The sequence below is a fragment of the Pectinophora gossypiella genome, chromosome 10 (genome assembly GCF_024362695.1).
Source record: "Pectinophora gossypiella chromosome 10, ilPecGoss1.1, whole genome shotgun sequence".
Taxonomy (NCBI): domain Eukaryota; kingdom Metazoa; phylum Arthropoda; class Insecta; order Lepidoptera; family Gelechiidae; genus Pectinophora; species Pectinophora gossypiella.
The window spans coordinates 11,278,289-11,299,472 of NC_065413.1; the positions used below are offsets into that span (position 1 = coordinate 11,278,289).

The 21,184-nt window shown below is 37.0% G+C and overlaps 1 protein-coding gene across 1 annotated transcript in view; it reads right to left on the reverse strand.

Moving 5' to 3' along the window:
- LOC126370044 (peroxidase) overlaps nt 1-18,031 on the reverse strand; it is a 36,666-nt gene extending 18,635 nt beyond the window's left edge. The window contains exons 1-4 of the mRNA XM_050014686.1: nt 17,853-18,031; nt 5,967-6,107; nt 1,724-1,800; nt 701-791 (exon numbers count right to left, since the gene is read on the reverse strand). Of these exons, the coding sequence (XP_049870643.1) occupies nt 701-791; nt 1,724-1,800; nt 5,967-6,107; nt 17,853-17,875 (332 nt within the window). The 5' untranslated portion in view covers nt 17,876-18,031. The remainder of the gene's footprint in view (nt 1-700; nt 792-1,723; nt 1,801-5,966; nt 6,108-17,852) is intronic.
- Between the last annotated feature and the right edge of the window lie 3,153 nt (nt 18,032-21,184).

The following is a 21,184-nucleotide window of genomic DNA, read 5'->3' on the forward strand; positions in this document are numbered from 1 at the left end:
AATGTGAAATAACATGTTATTTGTCGAGGTAGTAGTGTTCAAATTTATTGCAAAACTGGCATAGCTCGGCACATGCTGTTGTTGTAGTTGTTTATATAATTGTTATTTATATAGTTGTTTATATAATAGTTGGCTCTATAATGTCTTAGTTCTAATTGCCATGTTGTAATTTTCTGTTACCTAAGATATTACGGGAAAGTTATCCATAGGCAGTATTTCAGGTCTTCGCTGATTCTACTTACAATAATATTTTTTTTATATTCACCAGCATAAAAGAGACACACACTTGACTTTACAGTTTATATTATTTTACTTCTATTTTCAAACATAGCTCTTTTTAAATCGCCGTTGATCGACAGGATAAGTCGATTTTAAAATATTGAGATTAGCGATCCCATTATTTATTTTAGTTTAAATATGAGTTTTTACAAATCATATTTTTATAAGTATTTGAATGGTTGGTTAGGACGTTACAGGCTAATCACCTGATTGTCCGAAAGTAAGATGATCAGTGCTTCGGAAGGCACGTTAAGCCTTGGTCCCGGTTACTACTTACTGACGTAAGTATGTCGTCGTTACATGAGCCATATCAAGGGCCTTTGGCGGCTCAGTGATAACCCTGACACTAGGGCTGATGAGGTTGGTATTTCACCTCACAACCCACACGATAAGAAGAAGAGAAGTATTTGAATAAACTCACCGTCTAGCTAGATTGATAGAGATGTCTAGGATCAATTCTCCGGCGCTGGCGAAATCCTCAGCCTTCCACTCACCCTTGGGTTGCGAGACCACTGTTACAACAAAAAAAAAACAATGACTTTTTTGTACTCATATCATACTCACATCCGACATTTATGAATATATTTTCATGTAGACGCGATATAATATCGCACGCTTCGACCAATAGCCGTAGCGTATTTGTTTACGCAGTATCTAGAATATAGCAAGAGCCTGGTAAATACTATGATGGAAAGACAATCAAATAAGAAGCACAATATAGAAGTACAAATAGCAGAATATGACCTTGTTGCTTCTTCCTGACATTCTTAGGTTATGGAACTAAATATGTGATGAAACTGCAGAACAACGTGGGCGTGAATAATTAATAAAATTTGTAAATGCAAATATAACATGCCTAGTAAACATGACTAGTGACTAGTCACATGACATGAAAATTTGAAATGTTGACGTGATAAACACAGGTAACCTTGCCAATGCAATAATAGTGGAGCCAATCTACATAATTCAATCAACTAACTACAAAGATGGATGGAATGTGAAGATAGGTACATGACATAGCAGCTAACATCATAGAGATCTGGGGGTTAAAAAGGCGATATCGAAGCAATTCAACTAAAAAAGCAATATTGCAATTTGATAAATACACATATAAAAGTAAGTGCGCAAAATGTCACATAGCAATATTGCTTTTTTAGATGAACTGTTTCGATGTGGCCTTTTTAACCCCCATGTTGCATGTATATAAATGCGATCTCAAGTAATTGGGACTAGCTCAAACAGATAAGATTGACTTCTGGGACTAACAGGCAAATTATGACATTTCAGTGTTTATTCATAAAGATGTAGAGCAATATTACTGCAACAAGCCAATATCAAAATGTGATTCGTTTTTAATAACTGGGCAAATTAGGCAATTACACCAGGTATTGATTATGTTTATTATAAGTGTTTAAAAGGTAAGTACCAGTCATTAAATACATACCGATTCTGTTCCTGGCTTCGAGGTAAGCCTGGTTGACTGCGTCGTATGTGATACAAGTGTGCTGGCCCTCATAGCCACTGCGGACAATAAAAACATTTTAAGTATAATATTTGCAAAAGAAGACCGAAGAAGGCCTTAGAAGGGGCCTGGAAAGAAATTTGCCTGGATAAGGAACTGTAGAAGAGGAAAGGGGGGTTCAACACTGGGCTAGAGAAAAAATGTTTTGATTTAGGTGGCTGCAAGTTGACTTTCGATTTCTTGTGGGTCTGCTTATGTGTAATACACTCACGTCCGTGTGTGTGTATCACCTGGAAGGAGGGAAATGTGTCGCAGGAAAATGGCGTAATTTGACAACATCAGACGGACAACCGCACAAAAATATATCATGATGAAGCAGTCATCTGTACAGGAATACCTACTTTTAGTACACAAGCGGGTGTGCAACCACAGATGACTTAAAAATATAAATGTGATGCAATAGCTAATAATACTTCCGTCCACACTTCTGCCCTGCTTAAAAAAATTGGTTCTACCCGTGGACGGAAGTTTTATTAGTTATTATAATAGAATAATAATAGTAAAAAATATTGAATATTTTATAGTAACCCTGACACCAGGGTTGATGGGGTTGGTAATCCACCTCACCCCACACGATAGAGAAGAGTAAAAAATATTGTAAAATAATAAATAAGTATTTGTGATTTATTGATGTACTTATAGTAAATTTTACTATCCCAACAACAAAAGCTATCTTGTTCGTGAAACATGTAGAAGCGTTTAAACAGAATAATTGGCCCCGTAGCCTACATCACAACCTGCACTTAGAGGGCAAAGGTCCCTGTTACTTAATGAGATGGCTGCTATTTTGTGTTACGTTACATTTTGTTATGTTACCTCATCATAAGACGATACGACAGACTAATGCCTTGTTCACACGTGTCGAGTAAACTAACCAGACAGCGCACTTGGCGAGTGCTGCCAAAGTTGTTTATTGAATTGAATTATTGTCAAGTTCATATTATTATGTTGATTTCTCAGGTTGATTTCAATTTTAAATTCGTATGCCAATTCTTGGCTGAATGTGCTGAGACGATGACAATACTGTAATATCTTGTAACACGCAACATTCACGAATAAATATTTTTGTATTTGTAAGTAAAACTTCCCATCAGTTCTGTGCGCACTGACATAATTTATCTCACGTTCGTGTGTCCAGTGTTTAGGTACTTGGCGTAATGCACTGTCTCGCCGGTTTACTCGGCACGTGTGAACAAGGCATAAGATTGCCAAAATATCGCCAGTCATACGGCTCGTTCCCACATCGCCGGATAGAGAGGAGTATAAAATTACCGTTCAAATATCAAACGGTCGCATCCGTATTATGTAAACAACCGAATAATGTCGTTGAACTCGACGCTAAAGAGTGGTCTGAATAAATTTCGCCAAAATCGGATACCGCGACCGCTGTTTTCCGGTTGACTGCTCATGTGACTTAAATTTTACATAAAATTGGCATAATATTCTTATTTTACTATTGGTAAAATCTATTCGCGTGGGTGACGTCGCGTATAATTTAATGACAATTAAATTGTTTGTATGTGGGGTACCTACTAATCTTTGACATTAGACAATTATCTCATACGAGGTTACGCAATGTAAATCTGTTTTCGTTTAGAAGCTCATGATAGTTGTGAAATGTAGCGCGGAATGGAACAATGGTTACCAGGTTGCTCCCACGTGTTCGCTGGACGATCTGCCAGTAATTTTGACGTTTAGTTTTACCTAACATGCGAATTTACTATAGAATTAAATTTACGAGATAAAGTTTACTTGAACGTGTGTGTGATTTCTAAACGTGGTGGGAAAATTCCGTAAAATGATTTGCATTTTATCATTCGATATTCGAATCGAAGCTCAAACGTTGGTTTGGTTCGGTTTGTGCGTATTGGTTTAGGAAGTCGTTTAAGTTATTTTCTGCACATTTACTACAGATATATGGAAATTGTCGGCCTCCATGGTCCAGTGGTTTGAGTATTCAGCTCACGATCCGGAGGTCCCGGGTTCAAATCCCGGTGGGGACATATCACGAAGATCACTTTGTGATTCCTAGTTTGGTTAGGACAATACAGGCTGATCACCTGTTTGTCCGAAAGTAAGATGATCCGTGCTTCGGAAGGCCGGTTACTACTTACTGATGCAAGTTAGTATTTAGTCGGCCTTTGGCGGCTCAATAATAACCCTGATACCAGTGTTGATGGGGTTGATAATCCACCTCACAACTCACACGATAGAAGAAGAAGTATGGAAATTTAATTTATTAATTTGAAATAGCTTCTTATCTGTCCTACTGGCATGCAGGCAGTACTCGTATTCCAGTCTGTCAGCTTGTTGTCGGAATATCAACATGTTACTCAGGCACCTGACGTGCCCACTCTAATGGGAGTAGAAAGTTGAGGAGCCTCATAACTCGAGCCCGTCAGGTTTCGTTAATTTTTCGCATTTTAAAAGCCTTGCAAATTGAACGTGTCCATTAGAAGGCGGTAATGGGTCTGTGAACGGGATCTAACAGACAGATATTAATGCAAGTTAATATGTGAGATACGCAAACTTCATGTTAGACGATCGTGAATATGTGCACTGAACAAACACTTGACACAAATAGTGTGGACAATAAGCAAATGGTGTGAACAAATATGAATGTAGTTGAGAGGGCCGAGCCGTTACAACTTAAGTCTCAGCTTCACGTTATTCCATTCGGTATTTAAGCTATACTTCTACCTTTATTTGCCTACATGAATTATTTACGACGCTGTTTATACCACAGCAACTTCTATTCCTCTACATACACGATTTTAATATTAAACATATGTATACGGTTCATCATCACCAGCCCATTAACGTCCCCACTACTGGGGCACGGGCCTTCCCTATGGATGGATGGATAGGGAGATCGGGCCATAAACCACCACGCGGGCCCAGTGCGTATTGGTGGTTATTAACGACTGCTAATGCAGCCGGGACCAACGGCTTAACATGCCTTCCGAAGCACGGAGGAGCTCGAGATGAAAACATTTTTTTTTGTGATCACCCATTCTATGACCGGCCTTTGCGAAAGTTGCTTAATTTCAACAATCGCAGACCGAGCGCGTTTACCGCTGCGCCACCGAGCTCCTCAATTTATATATGGTTACTGTGATACTACTATAAGATAAGCCAAATTCAGCCGCTTGAACCATATAGATCCCTATCAGACAAATTAGATGAATTCATTATGTATGCAGTTTCTTGTTTACGTCTCTCGCAGAAATGTTAATAGCTTTATTAGAACGTTCGCAAGCGCGTGCTAATGAATGAAAGGTTCAGCGAATGGATTTTTGAAAGTGAATGTGCTGTTGGGTAATGCACAGTTGGCTGAAACAATTGGTAAAGTGGCTTTAGGTATTAGATTTATGTGCCAGGAGCGTTGCAACAGCCTTTGACATGGGGTCAGTCAATGGGCACGTCTGCTAGAATGGTCACCAGTCATGTTAACAATGAGAATCTTTATTATTCTCAGCTTTCATTGTCCAGCGATTATGTTACGTAACTAAACGTTAACCGAGTTGAACACAATGGGAAGATGTAACGAAGATTATTTTGTCTGGTTTACTGTACCCATGTTCGAACCTATTTGTGGTGACTTTAGGCCAGGCGCACACTGCGAGTTTTTTCGCCGCGCGGCAGAAATGAGCAGCGCCATAATGTCGCACTGTACAATACTGCGCCGCTGCGGCGGCTCTGCCGTCAAGTGCGCGCAATACAATTTAAAACTGTTTGGTACAGAATTACTTTTTTCTGCCGCGCGGCGAAAAACTCGTAGTGCGCGCCTGGCCGTAAGGTCGCTTGTTCTTAGGCAGTGTGATTTTATTTGAGGAAATTGTAATAAATTTTCATTGCGTATTTGCTTTCTCCTTTACCTAGCGTTATCCCGTTTCCACAGGGTCCGCTTACTTAACCCGTAGATTACCTCATAGCGTACATGCATGAAATGGTTGTAAATCAATATGTATTTCTCTAAAGAGAATTCTGCGAAAGGTTCCCACAGCGATTACCACCATAAAATTTAATTGAATGAATTATATTGACCGATATTAGGAGATTACAATATTGATAAACAGTGGCAGCCCTGGGGCAGTGCGAGGTATGCCACCGCACCGGGCGCCGAAATCAACCAAGACTGGGGGGACCGTAAAAAAATACTTACAAGTTTCCTTTGAGCAGGTTAAGTGTGTAGTCGTAGGCGGAGGAGCGGCCGGGCCCTGAGAGGTAGAGTGCGCAGTCGTCGTCTTCGGCCGGCGGCGCCAGAGCAGCGACGCAAGCGCACAACGCCCATAGCACCAGCGCTCTGTTGACCGATAAATAGATATGAGTATGAGAGATCATATTTAAGTTCCGCCAAACTATAAAATAGTTTGTTGGCTTTTATTCTAAAGGCTTTCAAATTATGAAAACAATATGTAAAAAATCCCTTCTTTTTTGTGTTTATTCTGTAGTGGAGCAGCGTGGAGTATGCTGCTTGCCCCCTCTGGTTGATTGAGGGGAGGCCTATGTCCAGCAGTGAGACGTGTATAGGCTGTTTATGTTTATGGTATCCGGGGTGCGTTTTATGATTTAACTTTTGAGCGATAGACATCGAATATTAGGTACGGGTTTTTGAAAGTAAGTATCTGCTATCGTCTGAGTGAGAAGCAAAACCAGGCCAACTATCATCCATCTATGCTATGTCATCTATTTATGATTCATACAAATATGTTACGTAATTAAAACACATAATAATGGGTTCTTGCCGCGTTTAAAATAGGGATATGAGACTCCCGATATTAACCGATATTATTATTATTTATTAGGGTTATTTGGTAAGAACCCGTTATTATGTGTTTTAATTATGATAATAACCGCGTATTAAACTTAAAACAAAATATGTTACGTGTTTCTATCTGCTTCAATATCAATGTTATACTTGTGTCCAAAGAGGAACTTATACATCTTAAATGTGTTAAGTTCTCTAATAAATAATTAAGGAGGTAACTCATCAACATCTCCATAGCGTTATCCCGTTTTAGATGAAGTCCGCTTACCTAGCCTGAAGATTTGACAGGTCCCAGGTTAGGTTAGGTCACATACCTCCGAAATGCATTTCTCTGGTGTGTGGGTTTCCTCACGAATTAAGGAGGTAAGTAATATTAAAAAAGGCTATGATTACGATAGGAGCAATTACACATTTCCTAAGTTTATCCGGTAAAGGAAATGGTAAGAAGTTTAAATAAATTGGAGTATAATTGATTCTGCATGTTTTTACTTGATCCACGGCTTAGAAAAAATGTTACATTTTCCTTATTAGTGGGTATGACTGCTATTTGACTACAACATACAAGTTTTAAACTAAATAAATAGGTGACCAGAGCCCCTATTCATCAATAAGGGTCACATCTCGCTAGGACACCATGGTGGCGCCACTTAGTTCGCTCCACCACAAAATGGGTCCTGCCATGACTACAAAAACCACAGTGTGTGGACTGTGTAGTAGACCTTGCCGCTCTCGCAATGGCCTTTATAGTCATGACAAAAGTGCATCCTAAACACTGTATAAATCGTCTGAAAAAGATGTCTGAGGCCTGATGATGATATGTTGATGTCGCGACCAAGGCTGCGGCACCGTCATAGATAGAAAGGTAGATAAAGTATTTAGTTCTAGTGAGAGAATGCCCTAAGGCCGCAGTCACTTCAGATATATTTTTCGTTCCAAGATGAATTCTAATTAAACAAACAATCTATCGTATATAACTGAGATTGTCAGGTATGTATGCCTGTGTTGTATTAAGCGATGCGACGCGACCTCACGAAAGTTGTCACAATTAAGTGTATAGAGTGTCTCGCCGAGTTACGCCGCGTCGAGCGCTACCCTACATGTGGGTTAGTAGCTCCTCAAGCGGTTTTCATTATCTTACGATCTGTCAAGAATCTGTCTGTTAGGTATATACAAGTAATTTCCTTTATCGTAATTTCATGTACCTACATTATATACCTTTAATAATAGGGTATAAATTGTTTAAGTTCAAAGAAAAAGTGATAAGTTGTTTTTTTTTTAATTAGCAGCGCATATCGCGTGCGATGCGGTAATTGAGCCGTTTGACTTTTACAGCGGCATCATTTATCACGTCGCGTCCGATATGCGTGCTCCACGCTGCTGCTGACTTAAAGATCTCGTCGTATCATATGATCCAACGATCACAGTAGCGATAGAATATCTTAGCACACGTCCTTGTCACTTCGATGTTACTTCATCAAATTGCTAGCACCGGCAATTTGCCAGGTTCCATGCAAATCGATGCTAATAATAATTAAGCTTTAAACGTTCCTACATTGTAAACTATAATTTCAGGTTTACGACATAATACCCGTTCGAATCCTTGTCCATAAGAGGCGTTTTAAAATTGTCCTTAGTGTGTGAAGGATTTCTGAACTGAATTCATCTATAATACTATCGGTACTTTCATGATCACCTATGATATAGTCCCAAGAACTATTCTGCTATAAATTCTACTAGCGATTCGATCCGGCATCACCTGGGTACAATTTTATCTGTGTTTCAGTAAAACTGTATTACTGAGGTGGATTACTAACCTCATCAACCCTGGTGTCAGGGTAATTATTGAGCCGCCAAAGGCCCTAGATTTACGCCGAACATACAATGGATAGATTTCCTTTTTGTACTTTTTATTGAAGTGTTACAAAAGGTACAGAGGTCCGGTGATAATATTTCACAAATAGAGCTGTAGGTATCTAGTTATAAGTTGTGGCTACGAGCTGACATTTCGCAAACACAAAGCTTTTACTTTACTGCAGCTTATGTCTTATGGCTGCGGCGATTAGCCCTAAGGTGTTTTAACAACTGTATACTTAACAGGCTTTTTATCTGCACATTGCGTCAAATACGCAATAAAGGACATTTTGACGCAAAAACTATTTTTAAAACTACATCGTAACGTAGTCTATACATGCAGAGGCGATACACGATCATTGCGGGCCGGTAAGCGGGAGTTTATAAGAAAACGTGCGATCAAAGTCGAACATTAAAAAAATCACGAAACGCCTCTGGTACCGCCTCTATGTGTATCAAGCCTAAACATAAACCATTTAGTTTTAAGTTTTTATTTGTCTAGCTGTACCAACAAATTCCAAATGCACCAACCTGCATTGAATTACTCAATTACTTGGCTATGAAATGTGAAATATTGTGGCACACGCTATTCTTGGAAAAATGTTATTGCAATGCCTTATTACATTTTTAAAGTTTCAAATGTAATACTTATCAAGAGAACTATAATTAAAAAAATATATTAGCATAGCATACAACATCCGTTATTTGTAATCCAGTAATAAAGTACTTATTACACATAATATTATTAAGCATAATTTAATTATGATAAGCATAAGTTAAATCTAGTCTTTGCCGATTGACCCTCTCTACTTGTGACACTCAAAGTGTATTTCACATTCAACAGATGTCACCAATCGTTACTAAGGACAATATATAATTTAAAAAAAAGAAGTGACTGTCCACTTTAAATGTAACGTATCCAAAATATCTCCCAAAGTCGAAAACTACGTCGTATTCGTCGCAGGACTGTATCGAGCACGCAATCCGCGCATGTGTTACCAAAGCTATATTTATGTGTGAAAGGCAACGCTACAGATACATAATATATCCCTGTCACGGGAGACCATGTCAACCTGTCGATAAGACATACATACATTCATACGAGTACATACATACACCACAGCCGGCAGGTGCCTACAAATACTTGCAATACCGCCATTAAGCCAATTAAGCCTGGATAAACTTACAGAGCATGTGCCTGAATAATCAGGGCTCAGTGTATGACGAAATGATTCCGTGCGTGGTTTGGAAGCCGAAGGAATACTTAGATTGTACCACACTACATACCACAATGCATAGAGTAAAAATTTCTTAAGGCAGAACGTTGGTCAGATCGGAAATGCGTATATGTAATGACTATTCTGATAATCTATTCATCATTTTAGTATTTTTTACTAACGTAGTGCTAATTTAATAGATCACATTTGACGTTTCCTTAACATCATAGTTATAAGGTTTAATTTTCCATGGTGGGTCCTGTTTATTACGAGACTAACCTACGGCATCAAATAATTGGCCCTACTATGTATTGTATAGTACTACAATCATTATTAGTAGTGTTTTGTTTAAAAAATGCTCTCTTGTGTTGCTCTCTACATCTCTCTCTCATCTCATCTCGACTCTCTCTACATTTCAAAATCTTAATTAATGCATGACGGTGAATTTTGCAATAGTTATAACTTGTAAATAATGATTTGTTTTTGTTTGTTCCCGCAACAACCATATCGCGGTCAGAGAAATTTCAGAAGAGTACGCCACAATGCTTAAAATAGACACGAAATTGTATTAGAGTAATTACCTCAATAATATTTCTTAATTAATACAGAAAGAGGGCTAATATGCTATGCTATGTGGGACTGGGTAAAAACTGATATAGTGATGTATGGAATTTCTCTATTATTACTAATGTTATAAAAGCGAAAGTAGCTCTGTAATTACTGTGTATGATTTGGATGAAATTTAGCACATGTTTAGATGGATCGAAACCCAGGGTTTAGGTAACTGAACTTAGTCTCTCGTGAGTCTGTATTGACATTTAAAATGTTTCACGTTCATTTGAAGTTTTTAATTGGTATTTTTCTGTATTTCTAAATATCCACTTTGCGAAAAAGGTAAAGCTATACAAAATAAAATAAACTCCACTCGAACGAAGCTACGGAGGACAGTTAATATTTTTACGAAACGTCAAAACTATTTTCTATGGATTTTGTAAGAATCCGTAATTAAAAGCAGTCAAAAGTCATACTAAATTTAAAAATTTGAAAATAAGTCATGAAATAAAATGAGGTTTATTTTTGATTCTGTTAGACTGGCTTACTTACCATTTTAAGATTTATGTTTGACCCAGTCAATGCCCTATTTTTTTTTTTGTATGTATATAAATACGTTAGGTATGGTCAATCGAGAATAAAAGTATTTCTAAATTCAAATGGCAACAAACTGTGTTACTTAAGAAAAACATTGTATTCTTCTGTGTCTTTTTATTTCCTTTCTTAATGTACTGTAATACGAGTCAGATTGATGTAATAGGTAATTAGATACAAGTTCCTCGTAAATAAGTGTTTCCGTTAGTTGAACTAACACACTCGGCGGCCTCGCTTTACAAATGTCATCGTTCTCTATATAATCCTTTCACTACAATATTTAAATTAAAATAATTTATAAGTACTAAAACACGCACACAGCCGGTTTTAATGCCGTCTCGTGCAAAAAAAAGTAGTTTAAAATTTGCGTCGTGTGGCAACCCTAACAGTATCCTGAAGACTGAAAATTTACCTAAGCCTCATTGTGGAAGGCTAAGACACCGGATGAAAATGAAATGCATTTATTGTCTTTGTTAACTATCTCAATATAACAACAATATATATTTTTATAATTTTCACCTAACAAATATGTTTGTAGTAATAATGACTGAATAAATTAATTTTAATTTGATTTATTATTATTAAAATAATACCAGTTACCTCAATTTATATTCTAGTCTGTTTAGCAATAAAATATTAGAAAATCAACTACTTAATTGGCATCAAGGATCTTGTGCGGATGCAGTCAAAGTAATGTTTTGCAATATTTCAATGAAAATCACGTGAGCTTTAGAAATAAAATAATTATTGAATTAGTACATTATTTATAAAACAATTACCCTTTTAGTTCTTTTATCTTCGACCGAAGGATAGCAAATCGACTGACAGCAATTTTTGTAGAAGTAAACCTTTGTCCAAATAGTTTCATTGAACGATTTTAAACGCCTTTTTTGGTATCTGTGCGAATTTGTTTGTTTGTTCTTTTTCTATGTCGAGTAACGCAACGCATAATTACGGCGTGCGGTGCGTCTACTGGCCCAGTGACCGTCGATCGGCGCCCGAGCATCTTCGTTGCGTGATCGCGAGGTAGAAATAGAAAAAAGGCCGCACCAAATGATTTGATCTCACCTCGAGTTCAAAGGTTTGCAAATCTAATTACAAATTCACGATGCGTAGAGAATAAGCATTAATTAAAACGAGAGTTGCTAAATGTTTTTCAAAGTCGTATGTATAAAAAACCACGAGGAATATATTATTTGGACATTGCGTCGGCTATAGAGGTAACTATATGCTTCTTTATGCTTCTATGCTGTTCTGGGAGCATATAAAGAACATAGAACACGTTCAGCTGCTTCTCTTCCCGGGCATGTCGTAAAAACCGACAGAGGGATTGTGTCCTCTAACATGATGGACTAATGTTATGGGCGATAGGCTGATCCCTTATCACCATAAGGTTCATCATATCCATCTTTGGACTTCGTATCAACAGTGGCTGCAAGTTGTCTTTGATTACTTGTGGCTCTGCCCACCCCATTAGGGATTACGGGCGTGAGTTTATGTATGTATGTATGTAGTAAGGTATATAGTAAGAAACGATTCTACAACAGTAAACGCTAATTATTTTTTCCAAGTATGGTCAAATTAATGTGTCGAATGAAGATATAAATTCAACTTTTAATTTGCTTTACTAGAAAGTACGCCACTTAAAAGAATTACTTTCAATATTTAACGAGTCAACACCTTTTACTGAATGGTTACATCATATTAATTGAAATGAGAGTGCAAATTCTAAATGTGGTATAAAATATGTTTCGCTTTGGGAAATCCCGTCCGAATCGAATAACAGAACTTCGAATTTCATATAAAACAGTTTTAAAGTAAAGAATGCTGGAACTACTGGACGTTTCTCGTTGCACAGATAAATTGCGATAAAGCGTATAATGTAACATTATCGATGGTTGGGTAACCGTTGAGATGCGCAGACGCCTTGTTACGTCATCACCTGCCACTATTGGAGACATTCTACAGTACTTGACCGACAACGAAATATTTATAATGAAACGTAAAGGAGGTAAATTCGTAAGCTCGTGACGGCCCCACTTGCAACAAACTGTTTATGTAGTTATGAGAATGTGTCGTCTGAGAATTCATCAGACACTAACACTAACAAAGTTGGCTCGTCCATCTTCTTCTATTGTGTGGGTTGTAAGGTGGGTTACCAATAACATCAACCCTGGTGTCAGGGTTACTATTGAGCCGCCAAAGGCCCCTGACATGACTCATGTAACGATTACGTACTTACCAACTGCTTTACGTGCCTTCTGAAGCACGGATCGTCTTACTTTCGGACAATCAGGTGAACAGCCTGTAATGTCCTAACCAAACTAGGGACCACAAAGTGATTTTTGTGAAATGTCCCCACCGGGATTTGAACCCGGGACCTCCGGATCGTGAGCCTAACGCTTAACCACTGGACCACGAAGGCTCGACCATTATAGACGGAAATACGGCTCACCATTTATCTCGTTGTTCTAACAGAAAGCTCGGTGAGGTCTGGGTACTTAGTTCGTCTTGCGACTGACGTACCTATGACTACCCCTATTGGGATATATTTGTAGGCTTATGTTACGTTTATATGAGCATCTAATATACAGCATAACAGTATTATTTCTTTGGACACAGTGGGACATCCAAAGAAAATAGGCAGGATAGGTAAGCCTTTGTCTAACAATGAGGTTTCCACCAGCAGGCTTACTATAATCATGCTGATGAATAACGTTATTGATATCTTTTCGTAACATCACTTGAAAAATATGCCTTTTTGATCCTGATACTGTTTGTTCTACATACTTTAGTTATATACGGCTATCTTGCAGGTTGATTTGGCCACTCCAAATATATGAAGGGTATAAAGTTTTATAGTACAAGCTTTATGATCGTCTGCAAGTACTTTTATTACAGCAAACAGCCTTATAGGTAATTTATAAGTCGACCCACATTAAGATAAAGGTTACCAACTTTTTACCGTGCACGTATCTATACGTTGTGTCAAAAAATATCAGGTTTCGGTGATGTCACATTATGAACAAAGTAAATATCTGTAGCGAAAGACAGAAGCGCACTAATAAGTTATATCTCGTCAGACACTTTTGGTATTTGTTTGTGTGTTCGAAGTTAGGTGTGTGTCTTCTTCGTCGGTATTTTATGTGTCAGAAATGTTGTCTTGTCATAATTACCTTGACCTTAACGGCAAGTGTATAAAAATATGATATATGCCATAAATTTGTACGGTTCATTCCAAGTATATCTATGGACACCTAACGAATAATTCCGAAATCTAAAGTGACTGGAACTGTCCCATTTGATTTTATAAGTTTAGTACTATAAGCGTCTCGTCCAGGTGTAATTGCAAGTATTGCATCAGCCGCGAATATGTTGCAAGTTCACAGAATACTAATCAACGTGAGATGTCCGCATATAATGGCGCAATGCACACGTTACCACACGTAAACGACTAGTTAAAAATCTACCAAGTTAATAAAAAAAAATAAGTTTACGCTGTAATCGTTTAAAACAAATAAACCTACTATTTCGTAACTTAACCTTAAACTGCATCGGCCTTCAGTTTTGTAATGTATTGGAATGTATTCAAAATATTTGTAATATTAACGCTTCGGACAATAATTATTACGCAATATTAATATTTATATTCCCGCCACCTACGTCAGTGAGATGAGGAATCATTTGATATATTAATAAATCTGAATAATTATGTGACCTTACAATGTACCTTCCTAGAACTTCAAACAACCTATCATACGAATTGAAATAGTCAATAATTTTATGCCTTCATATTCTGAAACTGTGGATTCATTTGTTAATTATTCAACAATAGACCATCTGACAATCGAATTAAGTAACAACAGAATTAAGAGCTTACTTCTGTTACTCTCTTAGAATTGGCCCTTAGCCAAGTTACAAAGGATTACGAAAATCGACAGTGCCCGTGATAAAACTGTATGGGATTGATATAAGGTGACATGTCAATCACTTATACTTTTATCACTATCATTTTAGATTGTCATAATCGTTTGCAACTTGACTAAGGTCCACCTTTATTCCATGACACACGTCAACTTCCATTATCCCAACAAGACATTGTTACAAATTGTTCACAAAAGAAAAATAACTTTTAAAAGTAATTACAAATTTGTAGGGTACCACCGACGAAATAATGAAACTTTGTGATATAGTATCGTTTTATTACATATAGTCTGTAATCTGTGCGTAACAATAACAATAGTTATTTTATTTTATCAATTGTGCAAAGCAAAGCTGAAAACAACTTCCAAGCTAAAAGTAGGAAAAATAAAATAACTGCGTGTGACTTAAAGTTACACTTAATTTAACTACCCATTTTAAGTAAGATTTTTTTCCAAAACTAGACATACTTAATTACATACTTAATGCAAGTTACGGAACCTTAACCTTCGAATTTATTTTGCTATACATTTTTACTTTTTTATTGTTCGGACATTGGCATTCAGAGCAGCTATCTATTCATCTTTGTTTCTCGTTTATCTCGTTTTGTGATCCGATTGTGTTTTGTTGCAACAGATGATCGATCTGGATCGCCGACGCAGACGCAGGCGCGTCACTCGCGTCACTCTCGCTTTCTGTGACTGGTTCACGGTTGACTACTGTACGGTCCCATTCACCGTGACGAGCGGACCCGGGAACGAGAGCGATATATATGTCAGTTTTTGCTTCGGATGGTATTATTTTTATTCTAGCGTTATCCCGTAGCGTTAAGCCTTTGGTCCCGATTACAATTTACTTTACATGAGTCATGTCAGGGGCATATGGCGGCTCAATAATAACCCTGACACCAGGGTGGATGGGGTTGGTAATCCACTTCACAACCTACACGATAGAAGTACAAGCATTATCCCGTTTGCACGGGGTCTGCTACCTTAACTAAGTACCGGGTCTAGGGGTATTAACTGTTTGACCAGACAAATGGAGAGCGCAGATGGCAGATGGCTCAATGAGAATTTCTCTGCCCGTACCCGCTATTTGTTTCTGGATTCTATATTAATTAATTACAGAAACACATTTACGATATTTAAAGGTACGCTGTGGTCACCCTGTGATGTAATCTTATTTTTTTGGATTAGACCGTTCCTCATTTGTCCAGCCGTTAGAAGGAATCTACAATAAGTCATGTCAAAAAAAGAAATATAACGCGCCCGCGCCCGCGCGCTTTTAAAATGTAGGTTACCGGTGAGATTTGGATAAGTTTATCGAACCGTTATTGGTATACAGGTAGCTTCGCGTTATGTCTATAGACTTTGTTGTAATGTTAATATTTAACTTGGCATGTAAAATAGCTGCAGTAAACTATTTGATATTGGGATTATATACATGACTATATTCGTCTAACGAAAGATTGATTCAGAATAGAATATTATTAAATAAAGAAAGGGTGAATACCGATAACACTTTTTGACTTGGTGGATTAGAATGGTCCATATCACAAACGTTTCGAAATGATAATTTTAATTTATTTTAATATCACCCGATATCGATATTTTAGTGTACAAAAGCGGCTAACAAGTCTCATAGTAGATAATATTCCTTTATATTACTATAAAAGCTTTAAGAATATTTTAATAATTATTTAAGTGCAAGAAAAAATATGCACCGGAAGGCACGTTAAGCCGTTGGTCCCGGCTATTAGCCGTAAAAACACCTCCACCAACCCGCAGTGGAGCAGCGTGGTGGAATATGCTCCATACCCCCTCCGGTTGATTGAGGGGAGACCTGTGCCCAGCAGTGGGACGTATATAGGCAGTTTATGTTATGTTATAAGAAAAAATATGGACACCAAACCTAAGGATCAAATAATTGAAATACGATACGTAATACCTACAATGATTAAGGATCACATAAAATATATAAAATATTATTTTACGTAAAAGTTCCAGAACTTTTATTGATAGTTTAAGTGTAGAGTAAATTATTCAACAATTTAACGGTTATCGAAAAAAATGCCATTAAACATATTAATTAATTGTATAAATGCATACATATTACAGCATTAAAGTAAATAATTATGAAGAGCACTTAATAAGTAATGTCATTAAAAATGTAAATAGGCGTGTTTAATAGTGTAATCAAAATTTTCCCATGAAAATGTAATTTATGGTCGTGTTAAGGTATCGATATGTTTCTCTATTCTCGAATGGCGTGTGGGCACCATAACGGTATTAACCTGTCAAAGAGCGGTATCTCGAACATTAATTATGTCGTCTTCCGTTTAGTTTCACTTGCCTGTTCTTTTTATTTTTAGATTCGCGAAACGCGTGGAGTTCAACCTGGCGTCTGGGTCAAGCTATATTTAGCATGTTTTTATGTAATAGCTTTGATTTTTCGTTTAGCATATTTGAGCTTTATGATAGTACCTAATTTAGGAAAAAAAAGTCATTAATTCATGAACTTTGTAAGTCACAAAATTAATTATAGTAGTATGTAATAATTCAATGTATTATTATATAGTAACAGTTAACAACCTCCGTGGTTTAGTGGTAAGAGCGTTAGGCTCACTATCTGGAGGTCTGGGTCCGATTCCCGTTAGGGACAATGTCGGGATCACTTTATGAGACTGTCCTTTGTTTGAACTGACATTGCAGAAGCTTGAACCATTTAATTGTCCGAAAAAGTATGATCATTCCGTGCTTCGGAGGGCACGTTAAGTAATTGGTCCCATAAAAACACCTCCACAAAGCCAGCAGCGTGGTGGAGCACGTCCCATACCCCGTCCGGTGATTGAGGGGAGGCCTGTGCCCAGCACTGGGACGTATATAGGCTGTTTATGTTTATGTTATTCTGTAGTAAGTGATAGTAATTAATTATACAATGTCGTTACATTAACACTGCATTGAAGTGTATCGCACGCTACGCGGCGCGTAGTATTACGTCATTACTCGTAGCAATAGAGGCGCGATATAAAAGACATCAACGGGATACATTGTAAATTAATTAGTTACCACATTTTACAATATTACAGTTATTGTAAAATAAAATAATTGATACAATTTTTATTAAAATGTTATAAAAGTATTACCTCGTAAAAATTTTGGAACCCATCACTTCACACACAAATGTTCTGACCACTAGATCACTGTCATAGGCACAAAAGTCACAAGTTCAGTTCAATTTACAGTCATTATTTATTTAACAATTTGTTTATGATTGTTGGCGCGTGTTGTTAGTGGTGCGCCGGAGTGTGCACTGCGGCTGGGTGGCAGCGGCGGCGCGTCGAAGCCTGCCGACGAAAGTACGAGCTTCAACCCACCACCGCGAGGTAACCCTGAAAGGTTGCTTCGTTTCAGACTGTTGCAAAAGCATTTGATAATCAGTTGAAAGAAGTGATAGGATATGACGTAGGTAAATGATGTTACGTGTTGCTTTTGCAGATGCAACGGTCTGGAATAGACGCTAGACATTTTAGTTGCACTTATGTTATTTTATGTCTGAGAATTTTAATTTACAATTTAACAATTAAATTCTTAGAAATTGCAACATTTTCAATGTAATTGTATTTACTTAGCTCTCAAGGTAAAATGTATCAAATACTTAAAAACAAATACTTTTATGATAATTACTGATTTTATGCTAAAATTAACACGTTGTTTTGAAAGCCTAGGTTTGGTCATTACAAAGTAGTGATGTAACGAATATTCGCATTTCGCATTCGCATTCGCGAATATTCGCAATTTTTTGCATATTCGCATTCGCATTCGCATTCGCAAAATGTTTTGCGAATATGTACTTCTTAGAAAAAAACTATTTTTAAAATAAAATAATGTAGGCTAAAAAAATCAAAATCGATTCGTTCGGAAAACTCGGTTTTATGCATTGCTTTCAAATGATTTCTCATAGCAGTTGTAGTTCTTCCTTTCCTTGAATATTCATTCTGCCACCAAACCATACAAATGGCGCCAAATTTGAACACAATCTGAATATTCGCATCCGCATTCGCATTCGCGAATGTCGATATCAGATATTCGCATTCGCATTCGCATTCGCGAATGTTCAAAAACACACATTCGTTACATCACTATTACAAAGTTAATGATGTAAGCGAAGTTGATTTTTAAATTACTTGGTCGGACTAATAGTGTACTCTTCATGTTCATGTCAATGGGAATGTGAACTGCCAGCCACATAACATATTATGTAATTTGAACATGTACACATAATACATGAATAGCGTACAATAATGCACATTCCAGGCCACCTTCCCCAAAAAAAATATACATGGCACTGTACAAATTTGCTATCGTTTAACCTTCTAATTTCATGGATAACAAACATATTTATGCATATTTTTTATCTGTTTTTGTGTATAAACGATGACCCTTGTTGTTACAACCGGGCAAATACAACACATCTTCCACCCATTATCAATTTGATCAAAATAAAGAGAAGCAATGTAGGTAACAACATAATTCTATCTACATAATAACATACCTGATCCAAATTTGCTTAATAGCAACAATTATGTTTTGTATAATGCCTCTGTCATCAAATTATATTTTTGAAGAATTATGTACCTACCTGAGCTATGAGAAAATAGGTAATTATCACATTAAATCTGTACAGCGATCATCTATATTTGGTAATGGTTTGGTTTGGTTTTGGTAATTCCCACATTGAAAAGACTAAATCTAACACTATAATTATAGTAACGTATTACACATTATTATATATTATAAACATAATGTTATAGATTTCAGAAGTTCATGTCCTGTCAACTCTGTCTACCTCGGATGTATATCCATATATAATATAAGTCCTATATACTTCTTGCGACTTGCTTCCAATATTTCCTAATACGTTAATTTTATCGTGAATTTAGTATGATTGATTATGCGACCGTCGCAAATAATTTGTCGCTGGCTTTAGCATGGGTTTACGTAAGTCAAATTTGGTTAAAATACAGTCGAGTAGCATTGTTTATCGATATCAATATCGATAGTCTCTCGATAATGTTGATAGTGTTGTTCCTTACTATTTCACGGACATCATTTAGTCCCATCATCGATTGACAAGGTTATCTATCGACAGGTCACGTATCGATAGAACGGCATCTCTAGTATCCAATATGCAATTTGATTTTCGAAACAGTAGGTATCAGATGCAACCAGTTTTTACTAAGTCTACTTCAAATAGTTTTTATTTAAATTACATCCCGATACTTCCGCGGATTGGTGACTAGTTTTCTGTGTCAATTGCGAAACCTTTATTAGCAGATATTGTGATTTGCATTTTTGCTTTCAGCGTGATGCCACTAACAAGAGTTAAGTTGTTGTGTTATGGTTTGTTCCTAAAGTAATAGCTTAGTTTGTTGATATTTCTTAATGGAAAGGTAAATGAAATATAGGACGACACAAAACATTACTATGATAACTCTTCTCCTATCGTGTGGGTTGTGAGGTGAATTACCAACCTCATCAACCCTGGTGTCAGGGTAACTATTGAGCCGCCAAAGGCCCCTGACATGACTCATATAACGACTACATACTAACATCAGTAAGTAGTAACCGGGACTAACAACGGCAACAATACATCATAATTACTCTACCTTTTTATGTAATATATTTATATAAGTACTCTAACTTTGTGCAGGAACTCTTCTGCATGAGAAAATTAAATAAGGACACCAATAATGCTGATGTAATTTTTTTATAGTTATTTTCATCGTCTTCTAGCGTTATTCCGTTTGCACAGATCCGCTTATCTATCCTGAAGGAGGCAAAGGAGGAGGGACGATCTGTTACAGAAGCGACTGCCTGTCTCAGCGCCTGACTGTGTATCTCTGGTGTGTCCAACCCGCAAAGGGAAAACCACGCCAACAAAATTAATCAAATAATTTTACTATTGTAACAATGCAAACACCTTTCATTGGACTCAAAGGCCATATTTAGTAAAAAAGAACAGCTGTAGCTTTATAGCTCTTTTATAAAATCATTTTTCCTTTATTACATATAGGTACTAAAACTATTTTAACTAATAAAAACTGTTAAAAGTTTCCTTTGCAATTTTTGAGGTCACCTCTCAATTCCTTTGGCAAAACATCAGCTATTTTAGGCTTTCACGGTTATGCGCGCACTATGCCTTTCACAATACAATCACGTGCTCGTCTGCCAGACTTTAGAATGTTGTAGACATTATAATTTGAATGAATCATAATGAAAATGAGATTATAAAAGCTCCGGTGAAACGCATAACTATCGAAATTACGTTACTGTTGATAAATCTATATTTTTGTTTCTTTCAGTTCGACAACAATAAATTATTACTAAGTGAAATTGTTGTGACTTGTCCTTTGTGATTCTGTCCTTTGGGTAGTAGGCACACTGCAGACTACCAGCTCATTGAGCCTCATTGAGC